Source organism: Cetorhinus maximus, chromosome 17, assembly GCF_964194155.1.
Source record: "Cetorhinus maximus chromosome 17, sCetMax3.hap1.1, whole genome shotgun sequence".
Taxonomy (NCBI): Eukaryota; Metazoa; Chordata; class Chondrichthyes; order Lamniformes; family Cetorhinidae; genus Cetorhinus; species Cetorhinus maximus.
In genome coordinates this window covers 71899373-71918520 of record NC_135895.1, presented here as the reverse complement: position 1 = coordinate 71918520, position 19148 = coordinate 71899373, and the positions used below count along the sequence as shown (strand labels likewise).

At 52.9% G+C, this 19148-nt stretch overlaps 1 protein-coding gene across 1 annotated transcript in view; it reads right to left on the bottom strand.

Moving 5' to 3' along the window:
* The window catches only part of tnr (tenascin R (restrictin, janusin)), a 484923-nt gene that overhangs the window by 397708 nt on the left and 68067 nt on the right, over nt 1-19148 (bottom strand). The window contains exon 4 of the mRNA XM_078561777.1: nt 5191-5306. Within this exon, the coding sequence (XP_078417903.1) occupies nt 5191-5306 (116 nt within the window). The remainder of the gene's footprint in view (nt 1-5190; nt 5307-19148) is intronic.

The window sequence follows — 19148 nt, the reverse complement described above, 5'->3', positions numbered from 1 at the left end:
ACCCACTCCCCCACCTACTCCACCCACTCCCCCACTTACTTCACCCACTCCCCCACTTACTTCACCCACTCCCCCATTTACTCCACCCAATCGCCCATTTACTGCACTCGCTCCCCCATTTACTCCCCCCACTCCCCCAGTTACTCCAACCACTCCCCCCACTCACCCACTTACTTCTCCCACTCCACCAACTCCCCCATTAACTCCACCAACTCTCCCATTAATCCACGCACTCCCCTATTTAATCCACTCACTCACCCACTTACTCCACCCGCTCCCCCACTTACTCCACCTGCTCCCCCACTTACTCCACCCGCTCCCCCACTTACTCCATCCACTCCCCCACTTAATGCACCCGCTCCCCCACTTACTCCACCCGCTCCCCCACTTACTCCACCCGCTCCCCCACTTACTCCACCCGCTCCCCCACTTACTCCACCCGCTCCCCCACTTACTCCACCCGCTCCCCCACTTACTCCACCCGCTCCCCCACTTACTCCACCCGCTCCCCCACTTACTCCACCCGCTCCCCCATTTACTCCACCCATCTCCCACACTTACTCCACCCGCTCCCCCACTTACTCCACCCGCTCCCCCACTTACTCCACCCGCTCCCCCACTTACTCCACCCGCTCCCCCACTTACTCCACCCGCTCCCCCACTTACTCCACCCGCTCCCCCACTTACTCCACCCGCTCCCCCATTTACTCCACCCGCTCCCCCACTTACTCCACCCGCTCCCCCACTTACTCCACCCGCTCCCCCACTTACTCCACCCGCTCCCCCACTTACTCCACCCGCTCCCCCACTTACTCCACCCGCTCCCCCACTTACTCCACCCGCTCCCCCACTTACTCCACCCGCTCCCCCACTTACTCCACCCGCTCCCCCACTTACTCCACCCACTCCCCCACTTACTCCACCCACTCCCCCATTTACCGCACCCACTCCCCCATTTACCTCACCCGCTCCCCCACTTACTCCACCCACTCCCCCATTTACCCCACCCACTCCAACATTTACTCTACCCACTCCCCCATTTATTCTACTCGCTCTCCCTATCTACTCCACCCACTCCCCTATTTACTCCACCCGCTCCCCCATTTACTCTACCCACTCCCCCAATTACTCTTCCCCCTCCCCCATTTACTCCGCCCGCTCCCCCACTTACTCCACCCGCTCCCCCACTTACTCCACCCACTGCCCCATTTACCTCACCCACTCCCCCATTTACTCTACCCACTCCCCCATTTATTCCAGCCACTCCCCCGTTTACTCCACCCGCTCCCCCATTTACTCCACCCGCTCCACCATTTACTCTACCCGCTCCCCCATTTACTGCACCCGCTCCCCCATTTGCTCTACTCGCTCCCCCATCTACTCCACCCACTCCCCCAATTACTCCACCCAATCCCCTATTTACTCCACCCATTCCCCCACTTACTCCACCCAATGCCCCATTTACTCCACCCACTCCCCCATTTACTCCACCCACCCGCCATTTACTCCACCCACACCCCCCCATTTACTCCACCTACTCCACCATTTACTCCACCCATCCTACACAATCCGCTTGACTTCACCTACTCTTCCCACTTCCCATTTGCTTCACCAATCTACCCACTCCTCCATTTACCCAAACGCCCTTGACTTCACCCTCTCTTCCCACGCATCATTTATTTGTGTGTCTGTGAGTAGTGTGTGTGTGCGCACAGGTGTGTGTCTGTTTGTGTTTCGTTGTGCGTGGGTTTGTCAGTATGTGTCTGGGTGTGTGGTCATATGTGTGTATTAGACTGTGTGAGTCAGTGTTTGTGTTGGGGTGTGTGTGTGTGTGTTTCAGTGTATGTGTGTTTAGTCTGTGTGCACCTGTGAGTGTCGCTGTGTCAGTGTTTGCGTGTGTGTCGGTATATGTGATGTTACGTGTGTATTTGTCTGTGTGTGCATCTCTGTGTGCATGTGTGTGCGAGAGAGAGAGAGCGTGCGCGTGTCATTGCGTGTGTCGGGGTGTGTCTGTCAGTGTGTGTGTGCACGCACGTCGGTATATCGGTGTGTGTTTGTAAATGTCTGTTTGTGTGTGTGTTTCAGTGTGTGACTGTCAGTGTGTCGGTGTGTGTGTGCACCTATCGGTGTCAGGGTGTGTGTGTGTTGGTATGTCAGGATGTGTGTGTGTGTTGTTGTGTCACTGTTTGTGTCAGTGTGTGTGTTTCGGGAGAGTGTGTGTGTGTTTCGGGAGAGTGTGTGTGTGTGTTTGCAGAGTGTGTGTATGTGTTTGGGGAGTGTGTGTGTTTAGGGAGAGTGTGCGTGTGTTTGGGGAGAGTGTGCGTGTGCTTGGGGAAAGTGTGTGTTTGTTTGGGGATTGTGTGTGTGTATTTGGGGAGTGTGTGTGTGTTTGGGGAGGGTGTATGTGTTTGGGGAGTGTTTGTGTGTTAGGGGAGAGTGTGTGTGTGTATGTTTTTGTTGGGATGTTTGTGCATGTGTGTGTGTCGGTGTGAGCATATATGGTGGCGTGTCTGTGTGTGTGTGTTGGGGGGAGCATGTCTGTGTATGTGTGCGCACATCAGTGTGCGTGTGTGTATTTTAGGGGGGGGGGATGTGTATGTATTTGTGGGGGGGATGTGTGTGTATGTGTGGGGGGGGATGTGTTTGTATGTGTTGGGGGGATGTGTGCGTATGTCTGGGGGGGGGATGTGTGTGTATGTGTGGGGGGGATGTGTGTGTATGTGTTGGTGGATGTGTGTGTATGTGTGGGGGGGATTTGTGTGTATGTGTAGGGGGGATTTGTGTGTATGTGTGGGGGGGTGTGTGTGTGTATGTGTTGGGGGAATGTGTGTGTATGTGTGGGGGAGGGTGTGTGTTTATGTGTTGGGGGGGATGTGTGTGTATGTGTGGAGTGGGGATCTGTGTGTATGTGTAGGGGGGGATGTGTGTGTATGTGTTGGGGGGGATCTGTGTGTATGTGTGGGGGGGGATGTGTGTGCATGTGGGGCGGGGGATGTGTGTGAATGTGATGGGGGGGATGTTTGTGTATGTGTTGGGGGGCGATGTGTGTGTATGTGTGGGGGGGGATGTGTGTGCATGTGTGGCGGGGGATGTGTGTGAATGTGTTGGGGGGGATGTTTGTGTATTTGTTGGGGGCATGTGTGTGTATGTGTGGGGGGGGATGTGTGTGTATGTGTGGGCAGGGGATGTGTGTGTATGTATTGGGGGGGATGTGTTTGTATGTTTTGGGGGGATGTGTGTGTATGTGTGGGGGTTGATGTATGTGTATGTGTGAGCAGGGGATGTGTGTGTATGTGTGGGGGGGGATGTGTGTGTATGTTTTGGAGGGGATGTGTGTGTACGTGTGGGGGGGATGTATGTGTATGTGTGGGGGGGATGTGTGTGTATGTTTGGGGGGGGGTGATGTGTGTGTATGTGTGGGGGTGATGTGTGTGTATGTGTGGGGGGGATGTGTGTGTATGTGTGTGGGGGGAATGTGTGTATATGTGTGGGGGGGGATGTGTGTGTATGTTTTGGTGGGGATGTGTGCGTATGTGTGGGGGGGATGTGTGTGTATGTGTGGGGGGGATTTGTGTGTATGTTTTGGAGGGGGATGTGTGTGTATGTTTTGGGGGGGGATGTGTGTGTATGTTTTTGGGGGGGATGTGTGTGTATGTGTGGGGGGGGATGTGTTTGTATGTTTTGGGGGGGGGATGTGTGTGTATGTGTTGGGGGGAATGTGTGTGCATGTGTGGGGGGGTGATGTGTTTGTATGTTTTGCGGGGGGATGTGTGTGTATGTGTGGGGGGGATGTGTGTGTATGTGTGGGGGGGGATGTGTGAGTATGTGTGGGGGGGGATGTGTGTGTATGTGGGGGGGGAGATGTGTTTGTATGTTTTGGGGGGGAAGTGTGTGTATGTGTGGGGGGGATGTGTGTGTATGTGTGTGGGGGGGATGTATGTGTATGTGTGTGGGGGGGATGTGTGTGTATGTGTTGGGAGGATGTGTGTGTATGTTTTTTTGGGGGGGGGATGTGTGTGTATGTGTGTGGGGGGGGATGTGTGTGTATGTGTGGGGGGGGTGATGTGTGTGTATGTGTGTGGAGGGGATGTGTGTGGGGGGGGGGGATGTGTGTGTATGTGTGTGGGGGGTGATGTGTGTGTATGTGTGTGGGGGGGATGTGTGTGTATGTTTTTTTGGGGGGGGATGTGTGTGTATGTGTGTGGGGTGGGATGTGTGTGTGTATGTGTGGGGGGGGATGTGTGTGTATGTGTGTGGGGGGGGATGTGTGTGTATGTGTGTGGGGGGGATGTGTGTGGTGGGGGATGTGTGTGTATGTGTGTGGGGGGGATGTGTGTGTATGTGTGTGGGGGGGGATGTGTGTGTATGTGTGTGGGGGGGATGTGTGTGTATGTGTGGGGGAGAATGTGTGTGTATGTTTTTTGGGGGGGGATGTGTGTGTATGTGTGGGGGGGATGTGTGTGTATGTGTGGGGGGGATGTGTGTGTATGTGTGGGGGGGCGATGTGTATGTATGTTTGGGGGGTGGGATGTGTGTTTATGTGTGGGGGGGGGATGTGTGTGTATGTTTGGGGGCGGGGATGTGTGTGTATGTTTGGGGGGGGGGATGTGTGTGTATGTGTGGGGGGGGGATGTGTGTGTATGTGTGGGGGGGATGTGTGTGTATGTTTGTGGGGGGATGTGTGTATATGTGTGTGGGGGGGATGTGTGTGTATGTGTGGGGGGGGGATGTGTGTGTATGTTTTGGTGGGGATGTGTGCGTATGTGTGGAGGGGATGTGTGTGTATGTGTGGGGGGGGGATGTGTTTGTATGTTTTGGGGGGGGGGATGTGTGTGTATGTGTGAGGGGGATGTGTGTGTATGTGTGGGGGGGATGTGTGTTTATGTGTGTGGGTGGGATGTGTGTGTATGTTTGGGGGGGGGGATGTGTGTTCATGTGTGGGGGGGATGTGTGTGTATGTTTGGGGGGGGGATGTGTGTGTATGTGTGGGGGGGATGTGTGTGTATGTTTGGGGGGGCGATGTGTGTGTATGTTTGGGGGGGGGATGTGTGTTTATGTGTGGGGGGGAATGTGTGTGCATGTTTGGGGGGGGGATGTGTGTGTATGTTTTTTGGGAGGGGGATGTGTGTGTATGTTTTTTGGGGGGGGATGTGTGTGTACTTGTGCGCCTATGTATCGGGACTGCTTTACCTTTGCAATAAAACTGATCTCCCAGCCATCAATGAGGAAGTGGAATGGTTCCCACTGCACCTCCACTGCTGTCTCCCAGATGGATTTGAAGTGAAGCCCTTTAGGAGTGGAGAGCTCTGTGGAGAGATGATCCACATTAATGACAACCAGATGAACGTATGGTTCTGTGGGGTTTTCGGCTGACTGCTCATGTTCAAACAATTCACATACCAGGATGTTACCATCTGTCCCTGTAACATCCAAGAAGGAAAACCGAGCCTTTTGACAGAACTATTCATCACCTTCCGATGTTCCAAAGTGCATTGCAACTGTTTAAGCAATGTTGAATTGTGGTCACTGTTGTGATACAGCAATCAGAGCAAACAGCTTCTCACAGTTACAGGTCATATCACTTAAGACTACATTTTGCTGTGAATGAATGGATGGACTTGGCATGATCTGGACATCTGTACGCTAACCTGGGATTTTTTTTTTTAAACGACCATAAGCTTAGCCTGGAACTTTCCATAAGCAGGCCTCTTGCAAGAAATCACCTGACCTTGCTGGTACTTCAGGAGGTCTGGATGTTTGTTTTGAACTGCAATCAGTAACTGATGGAGAAAACAAACTGCAAAGGAAGGTTGGTAACTTGCTGGAAATCATATGGTAGAGGGAAAAAAAACCTGAAGTTGTGACCTGCTGATTTTAAAGACAGTCCTGTTGGGGAACAAGCTGAGAAAGGAAGGCTACCCTAACTGGCTCCTTCTCTCTACTCTGCCTGTGATTGTGTCGGGCTATCAACCTGTAGCCAGAGAATCTTCATCTGATTGTGACCAGTCGGCATTTGAATCTGAAAAGCTGGACAAGTTGGTGAGAACATCCAGCCTCCCACGGCTCATCCTCACACGAGGGACCCCAACAGCATTGAGATAATGTGGATTTTATCCTCACACGAGGGACCCCAACAGCATTGAGATAATGTGGATTTTATACCCACATGAGGGAACTCCAACAGCATTGAGACACTGTGGATTTTATCCTCACACGAGGGACCCCCAACAGCATTGAGACACTGTGTATTTTATCCTCACACAAGAGAACTCCAACAGCATTGAGACACTATGGATTTTATCCTCACACGAGAGAACTCCAACAGCATTGAGACACTGTGGATTTTATCCTCACACGAGAGAACTCCAACAGCATTGAGACACTGTGGATTTTATCCTCACACGAGAGAACTCCAACAGCATTGAGACACTGTGGATTTTATCCTCACACGAGAGAACTCCAACAGCATTGAGACACTGTGGATTTTATCCTCACATGAGAGAACTCCAACAGCATTGAGACACTGTGGATTTTATCCTCACACGAGAGAACTCCAACAGCATTGAGACACTGTGGATTTTATCCTCACACGAGAGAACTCCAACAGCATTGAGACACTGTGGATTTTATCCTCACATGAGAGAACTCCAACAGCATTGAGACACTGTGGATTTTATCCTGACACGAGAGAACTCCAACAGCATTGAGACACTGTGGATTTAATCCTTTATTTTATAACGTCCATCCTCCAAAGCCCTTCTCCGCAGGGAGACTCAATCTATTTGTTCTTTGTTTGCATGTGTGTGTGTTTGGGGAGATAGTGTGTGAGTGTGTGTGGAGAGTGTCTGCGTGTGTGTGTGTTTGGGGAGTGTGTGTGGGGGGACTGTGTTTGTGTATGGGGAGTGTGTTTGTGTGTGGGGAGTGTGTGTGTGTGGTGAGTGCGTGTGTGTGTGGGGAGTGTGTGTGCGTATGGGGGGGGTGTGTGTGTGTTGGGAGTGTGTGTGTGTGTTTGGGGATTGTGTGTGTGTGTTTGGGGAGTCTGTTTGTTTGGAAAGTGTCTGTGTGTTTGGGGAGTGTCTGTGTGTTTGGGGAGTGTCTGTGTGTTTGGGGGGTGTGTGTGTGTTTGGGGAGTGTGTGTGTGTTTGGGGAGTGTGTGTGTGTGTTTGGGGAGTGTGTGTGTGTGTTTGGGAAGTGTGTGTGTTTGGGGAGTGTGTGTATGTTTGGGGAGTATGTGTTTGGGGAGTGTGTGTTTGGGTAGTGTGTGTTTGGGTAGTGTGTGTTTGAGGAGTGTGTGTGTGTTTGAGGAGTGTGTGTGTGTTTGGAGAGGGTGTGTGTGTGTTTGGGGAGTGTGTGTGTGTTTGGGGAGTGTGTGTATGTGTGTTTGAGGAGCCTGTGTGTTTGGAAAGTGTCTGTGTTTGGGGAGTGTCTGTGTGTTTGGGGAGTGTGTGTGTGTTTGGGGAGTCTGTGTGTTTGGAAAGTGTCTGTGTTTGGGGAGTGTCTGTGTGTTTGGGGAGTGTGTGTGTTTGGGGAGTGTGTGTGTTTGGGGAGTGTGTGTGTTTGGGAACTGTGTGTTTGGGAGAGGGTGTGTGTGTGTTTGGGGAGTGTGTGTGTATGGAGAGGGTGTGTGTGTTTGGGGAGTGTGTGTGGGTTTGGGAAGTATGTGTGTGTGTGTTTGGGGAGTGTGTGTATTTGGGGAGTGTGTGTGTTTGGGGAGTGTGTGTGTGTTTGGGGAGTGTGGGTATGTTTGGAGAGGGTGTGTGTGTTTGGGGAGTGTGTGTGTTTGAGGAGTGTGTGTGTTTGGGAAGTGTGTGTGTGTTTGGGGAGTGTCTGTGTGTTTGGAGAAGGTGTGTGGGTGTTTGGGGAGTGTGTGTGTGTTTGGGAAGTGTGTGTGTGTTTGGAGAGGGTGTGTGTGTTTGGGGAGTGTGTGTGTGTGTTTGGGGAGTGTGTGTGTGTTTGGAGAGGGTGTGTGTGAGTTTGGGGAGTGTGTGTGTGTTTGGGAAGTGTGTGTGTTTGGGGAGTGTCTGTGTGTTTGGAGAGGGTGTGTGTGTGTTTGGGGAGTGTGTGTGTGTTTGGAGAGGGTGTGTGTTTGGGGAGTGTGTGTGTGTTTGGGGAGTGTGTGGGTGTTTGGGGAGTGTGTGTGTGTTTGGAGAGGGTGTGTGTGTTTGGGGAGTGTGTGTGTGTTTGGGGTGTGTGTGGGTGTTTGGGGAGTGTGTGTGTGTTTGGAGAGGGTGTGTGTGTGTTTGGAGAGGGTGTGTGTGTGTTTGGAGAGGGTGTGTGTGTTTGGAGAGGGTGTGTGTGTTTGGGGAGTGTGTGTGTGTTTGGAGAGGGTGTGTGTGTGTTTGGGGAGTGTGTGTGTGTTTGGGGAGTGTGTGGGTGTTTGGGGAGTGTGTGTGTGTTTGGAGAGGGTGTGTGTGTGTTTGGGGAGTGTGTGTGTGTTTGGAGAGGGTGTGTGTGTTTGGAGAGGGTGTGTGTGTTTGGGGAGTGTGTGTGTGTTTGGAGAGGGTGTGTGTGAGTTTGGGGAGTGTGTGTGAGTTTGGGGAGTGTGTGTGTGTTTGCGGAGTGTGTGTGTGTTTGGGAAGTGTGTGTGTTTGGGGAGTGTGTGTGTGTTTGGAGAGGGTGTGTGTGTGTTTGGAGGGTGTATGTGTGTTTGGGAAGTGTGTGTGTGTTTGGGGAGTGTCTGTGTGTTTGGAGAGGGTGTGTGTTTGGGGAGTGTGTGTGTGTTTGGGGAGTGTGTGTGTTTGGGGAGTGTGTGTGTGTTTGGAGAGGGTGTGTGTGAGTTTGGGGCGTGTGTGTGTTTGGGGAGTGTGTGTTTGGGGAGTGTGTGTGTTTGGAGAGGGTGTGTGTGTGTTTGGGGAGTGTGTGTTTGGAGCGGGTGTGTGTGTGTTTGGGGAGTGTGTGTTTGGGGAGTGTGTGTGTTTGGGAAGTGTGTGTGTGTGTCTGGGGAGTGTGTGTGTTTGGAGAGGGTGTGTGTGTTTGGGGAGTGTGTGGGTGTTTGGGGAGTGTGTGTGTTTGGAGAGGGTGTGTGTGTGTTTGGGAAGTGTATGTGTGTTTGGGAAGTGTGTGTGTGTTTGGGGAGCGTGTGTGTGTTTGGGGAGTGTGTGTGTGTTTGGAAAGGGTGTGTGTGTGTTTGGGGAGTGTGTGTGTGTTTGGGGAGTGTGTGTGTGTGTTTGGAGAGGGTGTGTGTGTGTGTTTGGGGAGTGTGTATGTGTTTGGGGAGTGTGTGTGTGTTTGGGGAGTGTGTGTGTGTGTTTGGGGAGTGTGTGTGTGTTTGGAGAGGGTGCGTGTGTGTTTGGGGAGTGTGTGTGTGTTTGGGGAGTGTGTGTGTGTGTTTGGGGAGTGTGTGTGTGTTTGGGGAGTGTGTGTGTGTTTGGAGAGGGTGTGTGTGTTTGGAGAGGGTGTGTGTGTTTGGGGAGTGTGTGTGTGTTTGGGGAGTGTGTGTGTGTTTGGAGAGGGTGTGTGTGTGTTTGGGGAGTGTGTGCGTGCACGCACGCAGGGCGCTGGGGTAATTCTTTAGGAAGAGATAGATAGTTATACTTCCCAATAACAAGTGTGTGTTAACCTGTAGTTGCAACTGGTTAAAAGAAGTTTTGTTTCAAAATGAAAAATCGTTCAGAGTTTATTGAATGAAGACTGGGTGAATACGCTTTTATTTTGGGCACCAGTAGTAAAGCAGACGATTGGCTACTTTGCTGAAAAATTTTGCTTTAAATAAATGGTACAGCCTGCAGAGTAGTGAGTGTAGATCATACACACATACATCCCATACCGATAATAATAAGAGGAAGATCATACAAATAGCAACTAGACCATGACCAGGAAATTGGTTTCATAATGTTGATGTGGAGCTGCACTGTCAGACAATCAGTACTGAGGGAGTGCTGCAGTGTCAGAGGGTCAGTACTGGGGGAGTGCTGCATTGTCAGAGGGTCAGCACTGAGTGAGTACTGCACTGTCAGAGGGTCAGTACTGAGTGAGTACTGCACTGTCAGAGGGTCAGTAATGAATGATTACTGCACTGTCAGAGGGTCAGTACTGAGTGACTACTGCACTGTCAGAGGGTCAGTAATGAATGATTACTGCACTGTCAGAGGGTCAGTACTGAGTGACTACTGCACTGTCAGAGGGTCAGTAATGAATGATTACTGCACTGTCAGAGGGTCAGTACTGAGTGACTACTGCACTGTCAGAGGGTCAGTACTGAGTGAGTAGTGCACTGTCAGAGCGTCAGTACTGAGTGAATACTGCACTGTCAGAAGGTCAGTACGGAGTGAGTGCGGCACCGTTCGATTTTGATTGGTGGGAGAGTGCTGCATTGCCTCTGGTATGGTACTGAGAGAGTGCTGCACTGACAGAGGGCCAATGCTGAGGGAGTGCTGCAGTGTTTAAGGGTCAATATTGAGTGAGTGCTGCACCTTCAGTGGGTCAGTAATGAGGGAGCGCTGCATTGTCAGAGGGTCAGTACGCAGGGAGTGCTACACTGTCAGAGGGTCAGTACTGAGGGAGTGCTGCACGGTCAGAGGGTCAGTACTGAGGGAGTGCTACACTGTCCGGAGGGGCAGTACTGAGGGAGTGCTACACTGTCGGAGGGTCAGTACTGAGGGAGTGCTGCACTGTCGGAGGGTCAGTACTGAGGGAGTGCTGCACCTTCGGAGATTCAATACTGAGAGAGTGTTGCACTGTCAGAGGGTCAGTACTGAGGGAGTGCTGCACTGTCAGAGGGTCTGTACTGAGGGAGTGCTGCACTGTCAAAGGGTCAGTAATGAGGGTGTGCTGCACTGTCAGAGGGTCAGTACTGAATAAGTGCTGCACTGAGAGAGGGTCAATACAGAGGGAGTGCTGCACTGTCAGATGCTAAGTAGTGAGGGAGTGCTGCACTGTCAGATGGTCAGTAGTGAGGGAGAAATGCACTGTCAGTTGGTCAGTACTGAGGGAGTGCAACACAGTTGGATGGTCAGTACCGAGGGACTGTTTGAGTGTTGTAGTGTCAGGACTGTGTGTGTGCTGGACTGTCGGATGTCAAAACTTCGGGAGTGCTTCAACATCAGAGGGTCCGTACTGAGGGAGTGCTGCACTGTCAGAGGGTCAGCACTGAGGGAGTGCTGCACTGTCAGAGGATCAGTACTGAGGGAGTGCTGCACTGTCAGATGGTCTGTACTGAGGGAGTGCTGCACTGTCAGAAGGTCAGTACTGAGGGAATGCTGCACTGTCAGAGGATCAGTACAAAGGGAGTGCTGCACTGTCAGAGGGTCAGTACTGAGGGAGTGCTGCACTGTCAGAGGGTCAGTACTGAGGGAGTGCTGCACTGTCAGAGGGTCAGTACTGAGGGAGTGCTGCACTGTCAGAGGATCAGTACTGAGGGAGTGCTGCACTGCCAGAGGATCAGTACAAAGGGAGTGCTGCACTGTCAGAGGGTCAGTACTGAGTGTGTGCTGTACTGTCAGAGGGTCAGTACTGAGGGAGAGCTGCACTGCCAGAGGGTCAGTACTGAGGGAGTGCTGCAGTGTCAGAGGGTCAGTACTGAGGGAGTGCTGCACTGTCAGAAGGTCAGTACTGAGGGAGTGCTGCACTGTCAGAGGATCAGTACAAAGGGAGTGCTGCACTGTCAGAGGATCAGTACTGAGGGAGTGCTGCACTGTCAGAGGATCAGTACAAAGGGAGTGCTGCACTGTCAGAGGGTCAGTACTGAGTGTGTGCTGTACTGTCAGAGGGTCAGTACTGAGGGAGAGCTGCACTGCCAGAGGGTCAGTACTGAGGGAGTGCTGCAGTGTCAGAGGGTCAGTACTGAGGGAGAGCTGCACTGCCAGAGGGTCAATACTGAGGGAGTGCTGCAGTGTCAGAGGGTCAGTACAGAGGGGGTGCTGCCCTGTTGGATTGTCAGTACTAAGGGAGCAATGCACTGTCAGTTGGTCAGTACTGAGGGAGTGCAACACAGTTGGATGGTCAGTACCGAGGGACTGTTTCAGTGTTGTAGCGTCAGGACTGTGTGTGTGTTAGATTGTCGGAGGTCAAAACTTCGGGAGTGCTTCAACATCAGAGGATCAGTACTGAGGGAGTGCTGCAATGTCGGAGGGTCAGTACTAAGGGGGCACTGCACTGTCAGAGGGTCAGTACTGAGGGAGTGCTGCACTGTCAGAGGATCAGTACTGAGGGAGTACTGCACTGTCAGAGGATCAGTACTGAGGGAGTGCTGCAATGTCAGAGGGTCAGTACTAAGGGGGCACTGCACTGTCAGAGGGTCAGTACTGAGGGAGCGCTGCACAGTCAGAGGGTCAGTACTGTGGGAGTGTTGCACTGTCGGAGTGTCAGTACTGAGGGATTGCTGCACTGTTGGAGTGTCAGTACAGAGGGAGTGCTGAACTGTCGGAGGGTCATACTGAGGGAGTGCTGCACTGTTGCAGTGTCAGTACTAACGTAGTGTCGCTGTGTGGGAGGGTTACTACTGAGGGAATGCTGCACTGACAGAGATTCAGTGCTGTGGGAGTGTTGCAGTGTCAGAGGGTCAGTACTGAGGGAGTGCTACACTGTGAGGCTATTCATACTGAAGGGGTACTGCACTGCCTGAGGGTGAGTACGAGCGGAATGCTGCCCTGTTGGATGGTTAGTACTGATGGAATGCTGCACTGTCAGAGGGTCAGTAATGAGGGAGTGCTGCACTGTCAGAGGGTCAGTAATGAGGGAGTGCTGCACAGTCAGAGGGTCAGTAATGAGGGAGTGCTGCACTGTCAGAGGGTCAGTACTGAGGGAGCGCTGCACTGTCAGAGGGTCAGTAATGAGGGAGTGCTGCACTGTCAGAGGGTCAGTAATGAGGGAGTGCTGCACTCTCGGAGGTTCAGTACTGAGGGCATGCTGCACTGTCGGAGGGTCAGTACTGAGGGAGTACTGCACTGTAGGAGGGTCAGTACTGAGGGAGTGCTGCACTGTCAGAGGATCAGTTCTGAGGGTATGCTGCACTGTCAGAGGGTCAGTACTGATGGAGGGCTGCACCTTCGGAGGGTCAATAGTGAGGGATTGCTGCACTGAGAATGGTTCAGTACTGAGGGAGTGCTGCACTGTCAGAGGGTCAGTACTGAGGGAGTACTGCACTGTAAGAGGGTCAGTCCTCAGGGAGTGCAAAACTGTCAGAGGGTCAGTACTGAGGGAGTACTGCACTGTCATAGGGTCAGGACTGAAGGAGTGCTACACTGTCCGGAGGGCCAGTACTGAGGGAGTGCTGCACTGTCGGAGGGTCAGTACTGAGGGAGTGATGCACTGTCGGAGGGTCAGTACTGAGGGTGTGCTGCACTGTCAGAGGATCAGTACTGAGGGAGTGCTACACTGTCGGACGGTCAGTACTGAGAGAGTGCTGCACTGTCTTAGATTCAGTACTAAGTGAGTACTGCACAGTCGTAGAGTCAGTATTAAGGCAACAACGCACTGTCAGTTGGTCAATACTGAGGGCGTGTTTCACTGTTGAAGTGTCAGGACTGAGGGAGTGCTGCACTGTCGCAGGTCAAAATTTAGGGAGTGCTGTACTGTCTGAGGGTCAGTACTGAGGGAGTGCTGCATTTTCAGAGGGTCAGTACTGAGGGAGTGCTGCACTCACGGAGGGTCAGTACTGAGGGAGTGCTGCACTGTCGGAGGGTCAGTACTGAGTGAGTGCTGTACTGTCAGAGGGTCAGTACTGAGGAAGTGCTGAACTGTCAGAGGGTCAGCACTGAGGGAGTGCTGCACTGTCAGAGGGTCATTAATGTAGGAGTGCTGGACTGACGGAGGGTCAGTACTGAGGGAGTGCTGCACTGTGAGTCTATTTGTACTGAAGGGGTACTGCACTGCCTGAGGATGAGTACGAACGGAATGCTGCCCTGTTGGATGGTCAGTACTGATGGAATGCTGCACTGTCAGAGGGTCAGTAATGAGGGAGTGCTGCACTGTCAGAGGGTCAGTACTGAGGGAGTGCTGCACTCTCGGAGGGTCAGTACTGAGGGAGTGCTGAACCTTCGGAGGTTCAATACTGAGGGAGTGTTGCCCTGTCAGATGGTCAGTACTGAGTGAGTGCTGCACTGTCGGAGGTTCAGTGCTGAGGGAGTGCTGCAGTGTCAGAGGGTCAGCATTGAGGGAGTGCTGCACCTTCAGAGGGTCAGTAATGAGGGAGTGCTGCATTGTCAGAGAGTCAGTACTGAGTGTGTTCTGCACTGTCAGAGGGTCAGTACTGAATAAGTGCTGCACTGAGAGAGGGTCAATACTGAGGGAGTGCTGCACTGTCAGCGGGTCATTATTTAGGGAGTGCTGCCCTGAGAGAGGTTCATTACTGAGGGAGTGCTGCAACGTCAGAGCGTCAGTACTGAGTGAATGCTGTACTGTCAGAGGGTCAGTACTGAGGGAGTGCTACACTGTCAGATGCTAAGTACTGAGGGAATGCTACACTGTCAGAGGGTCAGTAGTGAGGGAGTGCTGCACTGTCAGAGGGTCAGTGCTGAGGGAGTGCTGCACCTTCGGAGGGTCAATACTGAGGAAGTGTTGCTCTGTCAGAGGGTCAGTACTGAGGGAGTGCTACACTGTGAGAGGGCCAGTACTGAGGGAGTGCTGCAGTGTCAGAGGGTCGGTATTGAGGGATTGCTGCACCTTCAGAGGGTCAGTAATGAGGGAGTGCTGCATTGTCAGAGGGTCAGTACTGATGGAGTGCTGCACCTTAGGAGGTTCAATACTGTGGGAGTGCTACACTGTCAGAGGGTCAGTACTGAGGGAGTGCTGCACTGTCAGTGGGTCAGTACTGAGGGAGTGCTACACTGTCCGGAGGGTCAGTATTGAGGGAATGCTGCACTGTCAGAAGGTCAGTACTGAGGGAGTGCTGCACTGTCGGAGGGTCAGTACTGAGGGAGAGCTGCACTGTCAGTGGGTCAGTACTGAGGGAGTGCTACACTGTCAGGAGGGTCAGTATTGAGGGAATGCTGCACTGTCAGAGGGTCAGTACTGAGGGAGTGCTACACTGTCGGAGGGTCAGTACTGAGGGAGAGCTGCGCTGTCTGAATATTCAGTACTAAGGGAATGTTGCACAGTCGTAGAGTCAGTACTAAGGGAGCAACGCACTGTGAGTTGGTCAGTACTGAGGGAGTGTTTCACTGTTGTAGTGTCAGGACTGAGGGAGTGCTGTACTGTCGGAGGTCAAAATTTAGGGAGTGCTGCAACGTCAGAGGGTCAGTACTGAGGGTGCGCTTCACTATCAGAGGGTCAGTACTGAGGGAGTGCTACACTGTCAGAGGGTCAGTACTGTGGGAGTGCTACACTTTGAGGCTATTCATGCTGAGGGAGTGCTGCACTGTCTGAGATTCAGTACTGAGCGAGTGTTGCACTGTCAGAGGGTCAGTATTTACGGAGTGCCGCATTACCGGAAGATCAGTACTGAAGGAGTATTGCACTGCCTGAGGGCCAGTACTGAGGGAGTGCTGCCCTGTTGGATGGTCAGAACTGAGGGAGCACTGCACTGTCAGAGGGTCAGTACTGAGGGAGTGCTGCACTGTCGGAGGGTCAGTACTGAGTCAGTGCTGCACTGTCGGAGGGTCAGTACTGAGGATGTGCTGCACTGTCGGAGGATCAGTACTGAGGGAGTGCTGCACTGTCAGAGGGTCAGTACTGAGGGAGTGCTACACTGTCGGAGCATCAGTACGGAGGGTGTGCTGCACTGTCTGACATTCAGTACTAAGGGAGTGCTGCACAGTCGTAGAGGCAGTACTAAGGGTTCAATACACTGACAGTTGGTCAGGACTGTGGGAGTGCTGGAATGTCGGAGGTCAAAATTTAGTGAGTACTGTACTGTCAGAGGGTCAGTACTGAGGGAGTGCTGCACTGCCAGAGAGTCAGTACTGAGGGAGTGCTGCAGTGTCAGAGGGTCAGTACTGAGGGGGTGCTACCCTGTTGGATGGTCAGTACTAAGGGAGCAATGCACTGTCAGTTGGTCAGTACTGAGGGAGTGCAAGACAGTTGGATGGTCAGTACCGAGGGACTGTTTGAGTGTTGTAGTGTCTGGACTGTGTGTGCTGGACTGTCGGATGTCAAAACTTCGGGAGTGCTTCAACATCAGAGGATCAGTACTGAAGGAGTACTGCACTGTCAGAGGGTTAGTACCGAGGGAGTGCTGCACTGTCAGAGGGTCAGTACTGAGGGAGTGCTGCACTGTCAGAGGGTCAGTGCTGAGGGGGCGCTGCACTGTCAGAGGGTCAGTACTGAGGGAGTGCTGCACTGTCGGGGAGTCAGTGCTGAGGGAGTGCTGCACTGTTGAACTGTCAGTACTGAGGGAGTGCTGCACTCTCGGAGGGTCAGTACTGAGGGAGTGCTGCACTGTTGCAGTGTCAGTACTAACGTAGTGTCACTGTGTGGGAGTGTTACTACTGAGGGAGTGCTGCACTGACAGAGATTCAGTGCTGAGGGAGTGTTGCAGTGTCAGAGCGTCAGTATTGAGGGAGTGCTGCACTATCAGATGCTCAGGACAGTGGGAGTGCTGCACTGTCAGAGGGTCAGTAATGAGGGAGTGCTGCACTGTCAGAGGGTCAGTACTAGTGGAGTGCTGCACTCTCGGAGGGTCAGTACTGAGGGAGTGCTGCACTGTCGGAGGGTCAGTACTGAGGGAGTGCTGCACTGTTGCGGTGTCAGTACTAACGTAGTGTCGCTGTGTGGGATGGTTACTACTGAGGGAGTGCTGCACTGACAGAGATTCAGTGCTGAGGGAGTGTTGCATTGTCAGAGTGTCGGTATTGAGGGAGTGCTGCACTCTCAGATGCTCAGGACAGTGGGAGTGCTGCACTGTCAGAGGGTCAGTAATGAGGGAGTGCTGCACTGTCAGAGGGTCAGTACTAGTGGAGTGCTGCACTCTCGGAGGGTCAGTACTGAGGGAGTGCTGCACTGTCGGAGGGTCAGTACTGAGGGAGTGCTACACTGTCGGAGGGTCAGTACTGAGTGAGTGCTGCACTGTCTGAGATTCAGTATTAAGGGAGTGCTGCACAGTCGTAGATTCAGTACTAATGGAGTGCTGCACTGTCAGTTGGTCAGTACTGAGAGAGTGTTTCACTGATGTAGTGTCAGGACTGAGGCAGCGCTGCACTGTCAGAGGGTCAGTACTGAAGGAGTGCTGCACTGTCGGAGGGTCAGCACTGAAGGAGTGCTGCACTGTCAGAGGATCAGTACTGAGGGGGTGCTGCACTGTCAGAGGGTCAGTACTGAGGGAGTGCTGCACTGTCGGGTGTCTGTACTGGGGGAGTGCTGCACTGTCGGAGTGTCAGTACTGAGGGAGTGCTGCACTGTCGGAGTGTCAGTACGAAGGGAGTGCTGCACTGTCGGAGGGTCAGTACTGAGGGAGTGCTGCACTGTTGCAGTGTCAGTACTAACGTAGTGTCGCTGTGTGGGAGGGTTACTACTGAGGGAATATAGCACTGACAGAGATTCAGTGCGGAGGGAGTGTTGCAGTGTCAGACTGTCAGTATTGAGGGAGTGCTGCACTCTCAGATGCTCAGGACAGAGGGAGTGCTGCACTGTCAGAGGGTCAGTACTGAGGGAGTGCTACACTGTGAGGCTATTCATACTGAAGGGGTACTGCACTGCCTGAGGGTGAGTACGAACGGAATGCTGCCCTGTTGGATGGTCAGTACTGATGGAATGCTGCACTATCAGTGGGTCAGTAATGAGGGAGTGCTGCACTGTCAGAGGGTCAGTACTGAGGGAGTGCTACACTGTCCGAGTGTCAGTACTGAGGGAGTGCTGCACTGTCTGAGATTAAGTACTAAGGGAGTGCTGCACAGTCTTAGACTCAGTACTAAGGGAGTGCTGCACTGTCAGTTGGTAAGAACTGAGGGAGTGTTTCACTGATATAGTGTCAGGACTGAGGGAGTGCTGGACTGTCGGAGGTCAAAATTTAGGGAGTGCTGTACTGTCAGAGGGTCAGTACCGAGGGAGTTCTGCACTGTCATAGCTTCAGTACTGAGGGAGTGTTGCGCTGTCAGAGGCACAGTACTGTGGAAGTGCTGTACTGTCGGAGGGTCAGTACTGAGGGAGTGCTGCACTGTCAGTTGGTCAGTACTGAGGGAGTGCAACACAGTTGGATGGTCAGTCGTGAGGGAGTGTTTGAGTGTTGTAATGTCAGGACAGTGTGTGTGCTGGACTGTCGGAGGTCAAAACTTCGGGAGTGCTGCAACGTCAGAGGATCAGTACTGTGGGAGTACTGCACTTTCAGAGGATCAGTACTGAGGGAATGCTGCGCTGTCAGAGGATCAGTACTGAGGGAGTGCTGCACTGTCGGAGGGTCAGTAATGAAGGAGTGCTGCACTGTCGGAGGGTCAGTACTGAAGGAGTGCTGCACTGTCAGAGGATCAGTACTGAGGGAGTGCTGCACTGTCAGAGCGTCAGTACTGAGGCAGCTCTGCACTGTCAGAGGGTCAGTACTGAGGGAGCGCTGCACTGTAAGAGGGTCAGTCCTCAGGGAGTGCAACACTGTCAGAGGGTCAGTACTGAGGGAGTGCTGCACTGTCAGAGGGTCACTACTGAAGGAGTGCTACACTGTCCGGAGGGTCAGTACTGAGGGAGTGCTGCACAGTCATAGAGTCAGTATTAAGGGAGCAACGCACTGTGAGTTGGTCAGTACTGAGGGAGTATTTCACTGTTGTAGTGTCAGGACTGAGGGAGTGCTGGACTGTCGGAGGTCAAAATTTAGGGAGTGCTGCAACGTCAGGGGGTCAGTACTGAGGGAGTGCTGCACAATCAGAGGGTCAGTACTGTGGGAGTGCTACACTTTCAGAGGGTCAGTACTGTGGGAGTGCTGAACTGTCAGAGGGTCAATACTAAGGGAGTGCTACACTTTGAGGCTATTCATGCTGAGGGAGTGCTGCACTGTCTGAGATTCAGTACTGAGCGAGCGTTGCACTGTCAGAGGGTCAGTATTGACGGAGTGCCGCACTACCGGAAAATCAGTACTGAAGGGGTACTGCACTGCCTGAGGGTGAGTACGAACGGAATGCTGCCCTGTTGGATGGTCAGTACTGATGGAATGCTGCACTGTCAGAGGGTCAGAACTGAGGGAGTGCTGCACTGTCAGAGGGTCAGAACTGAGGGAGTGCTGCACTGTCAGAGGGTCAGTACTGAGGGAGTGCTGCACTGTCGGAGGGTCAGTACTGAGTCAGTGCTGC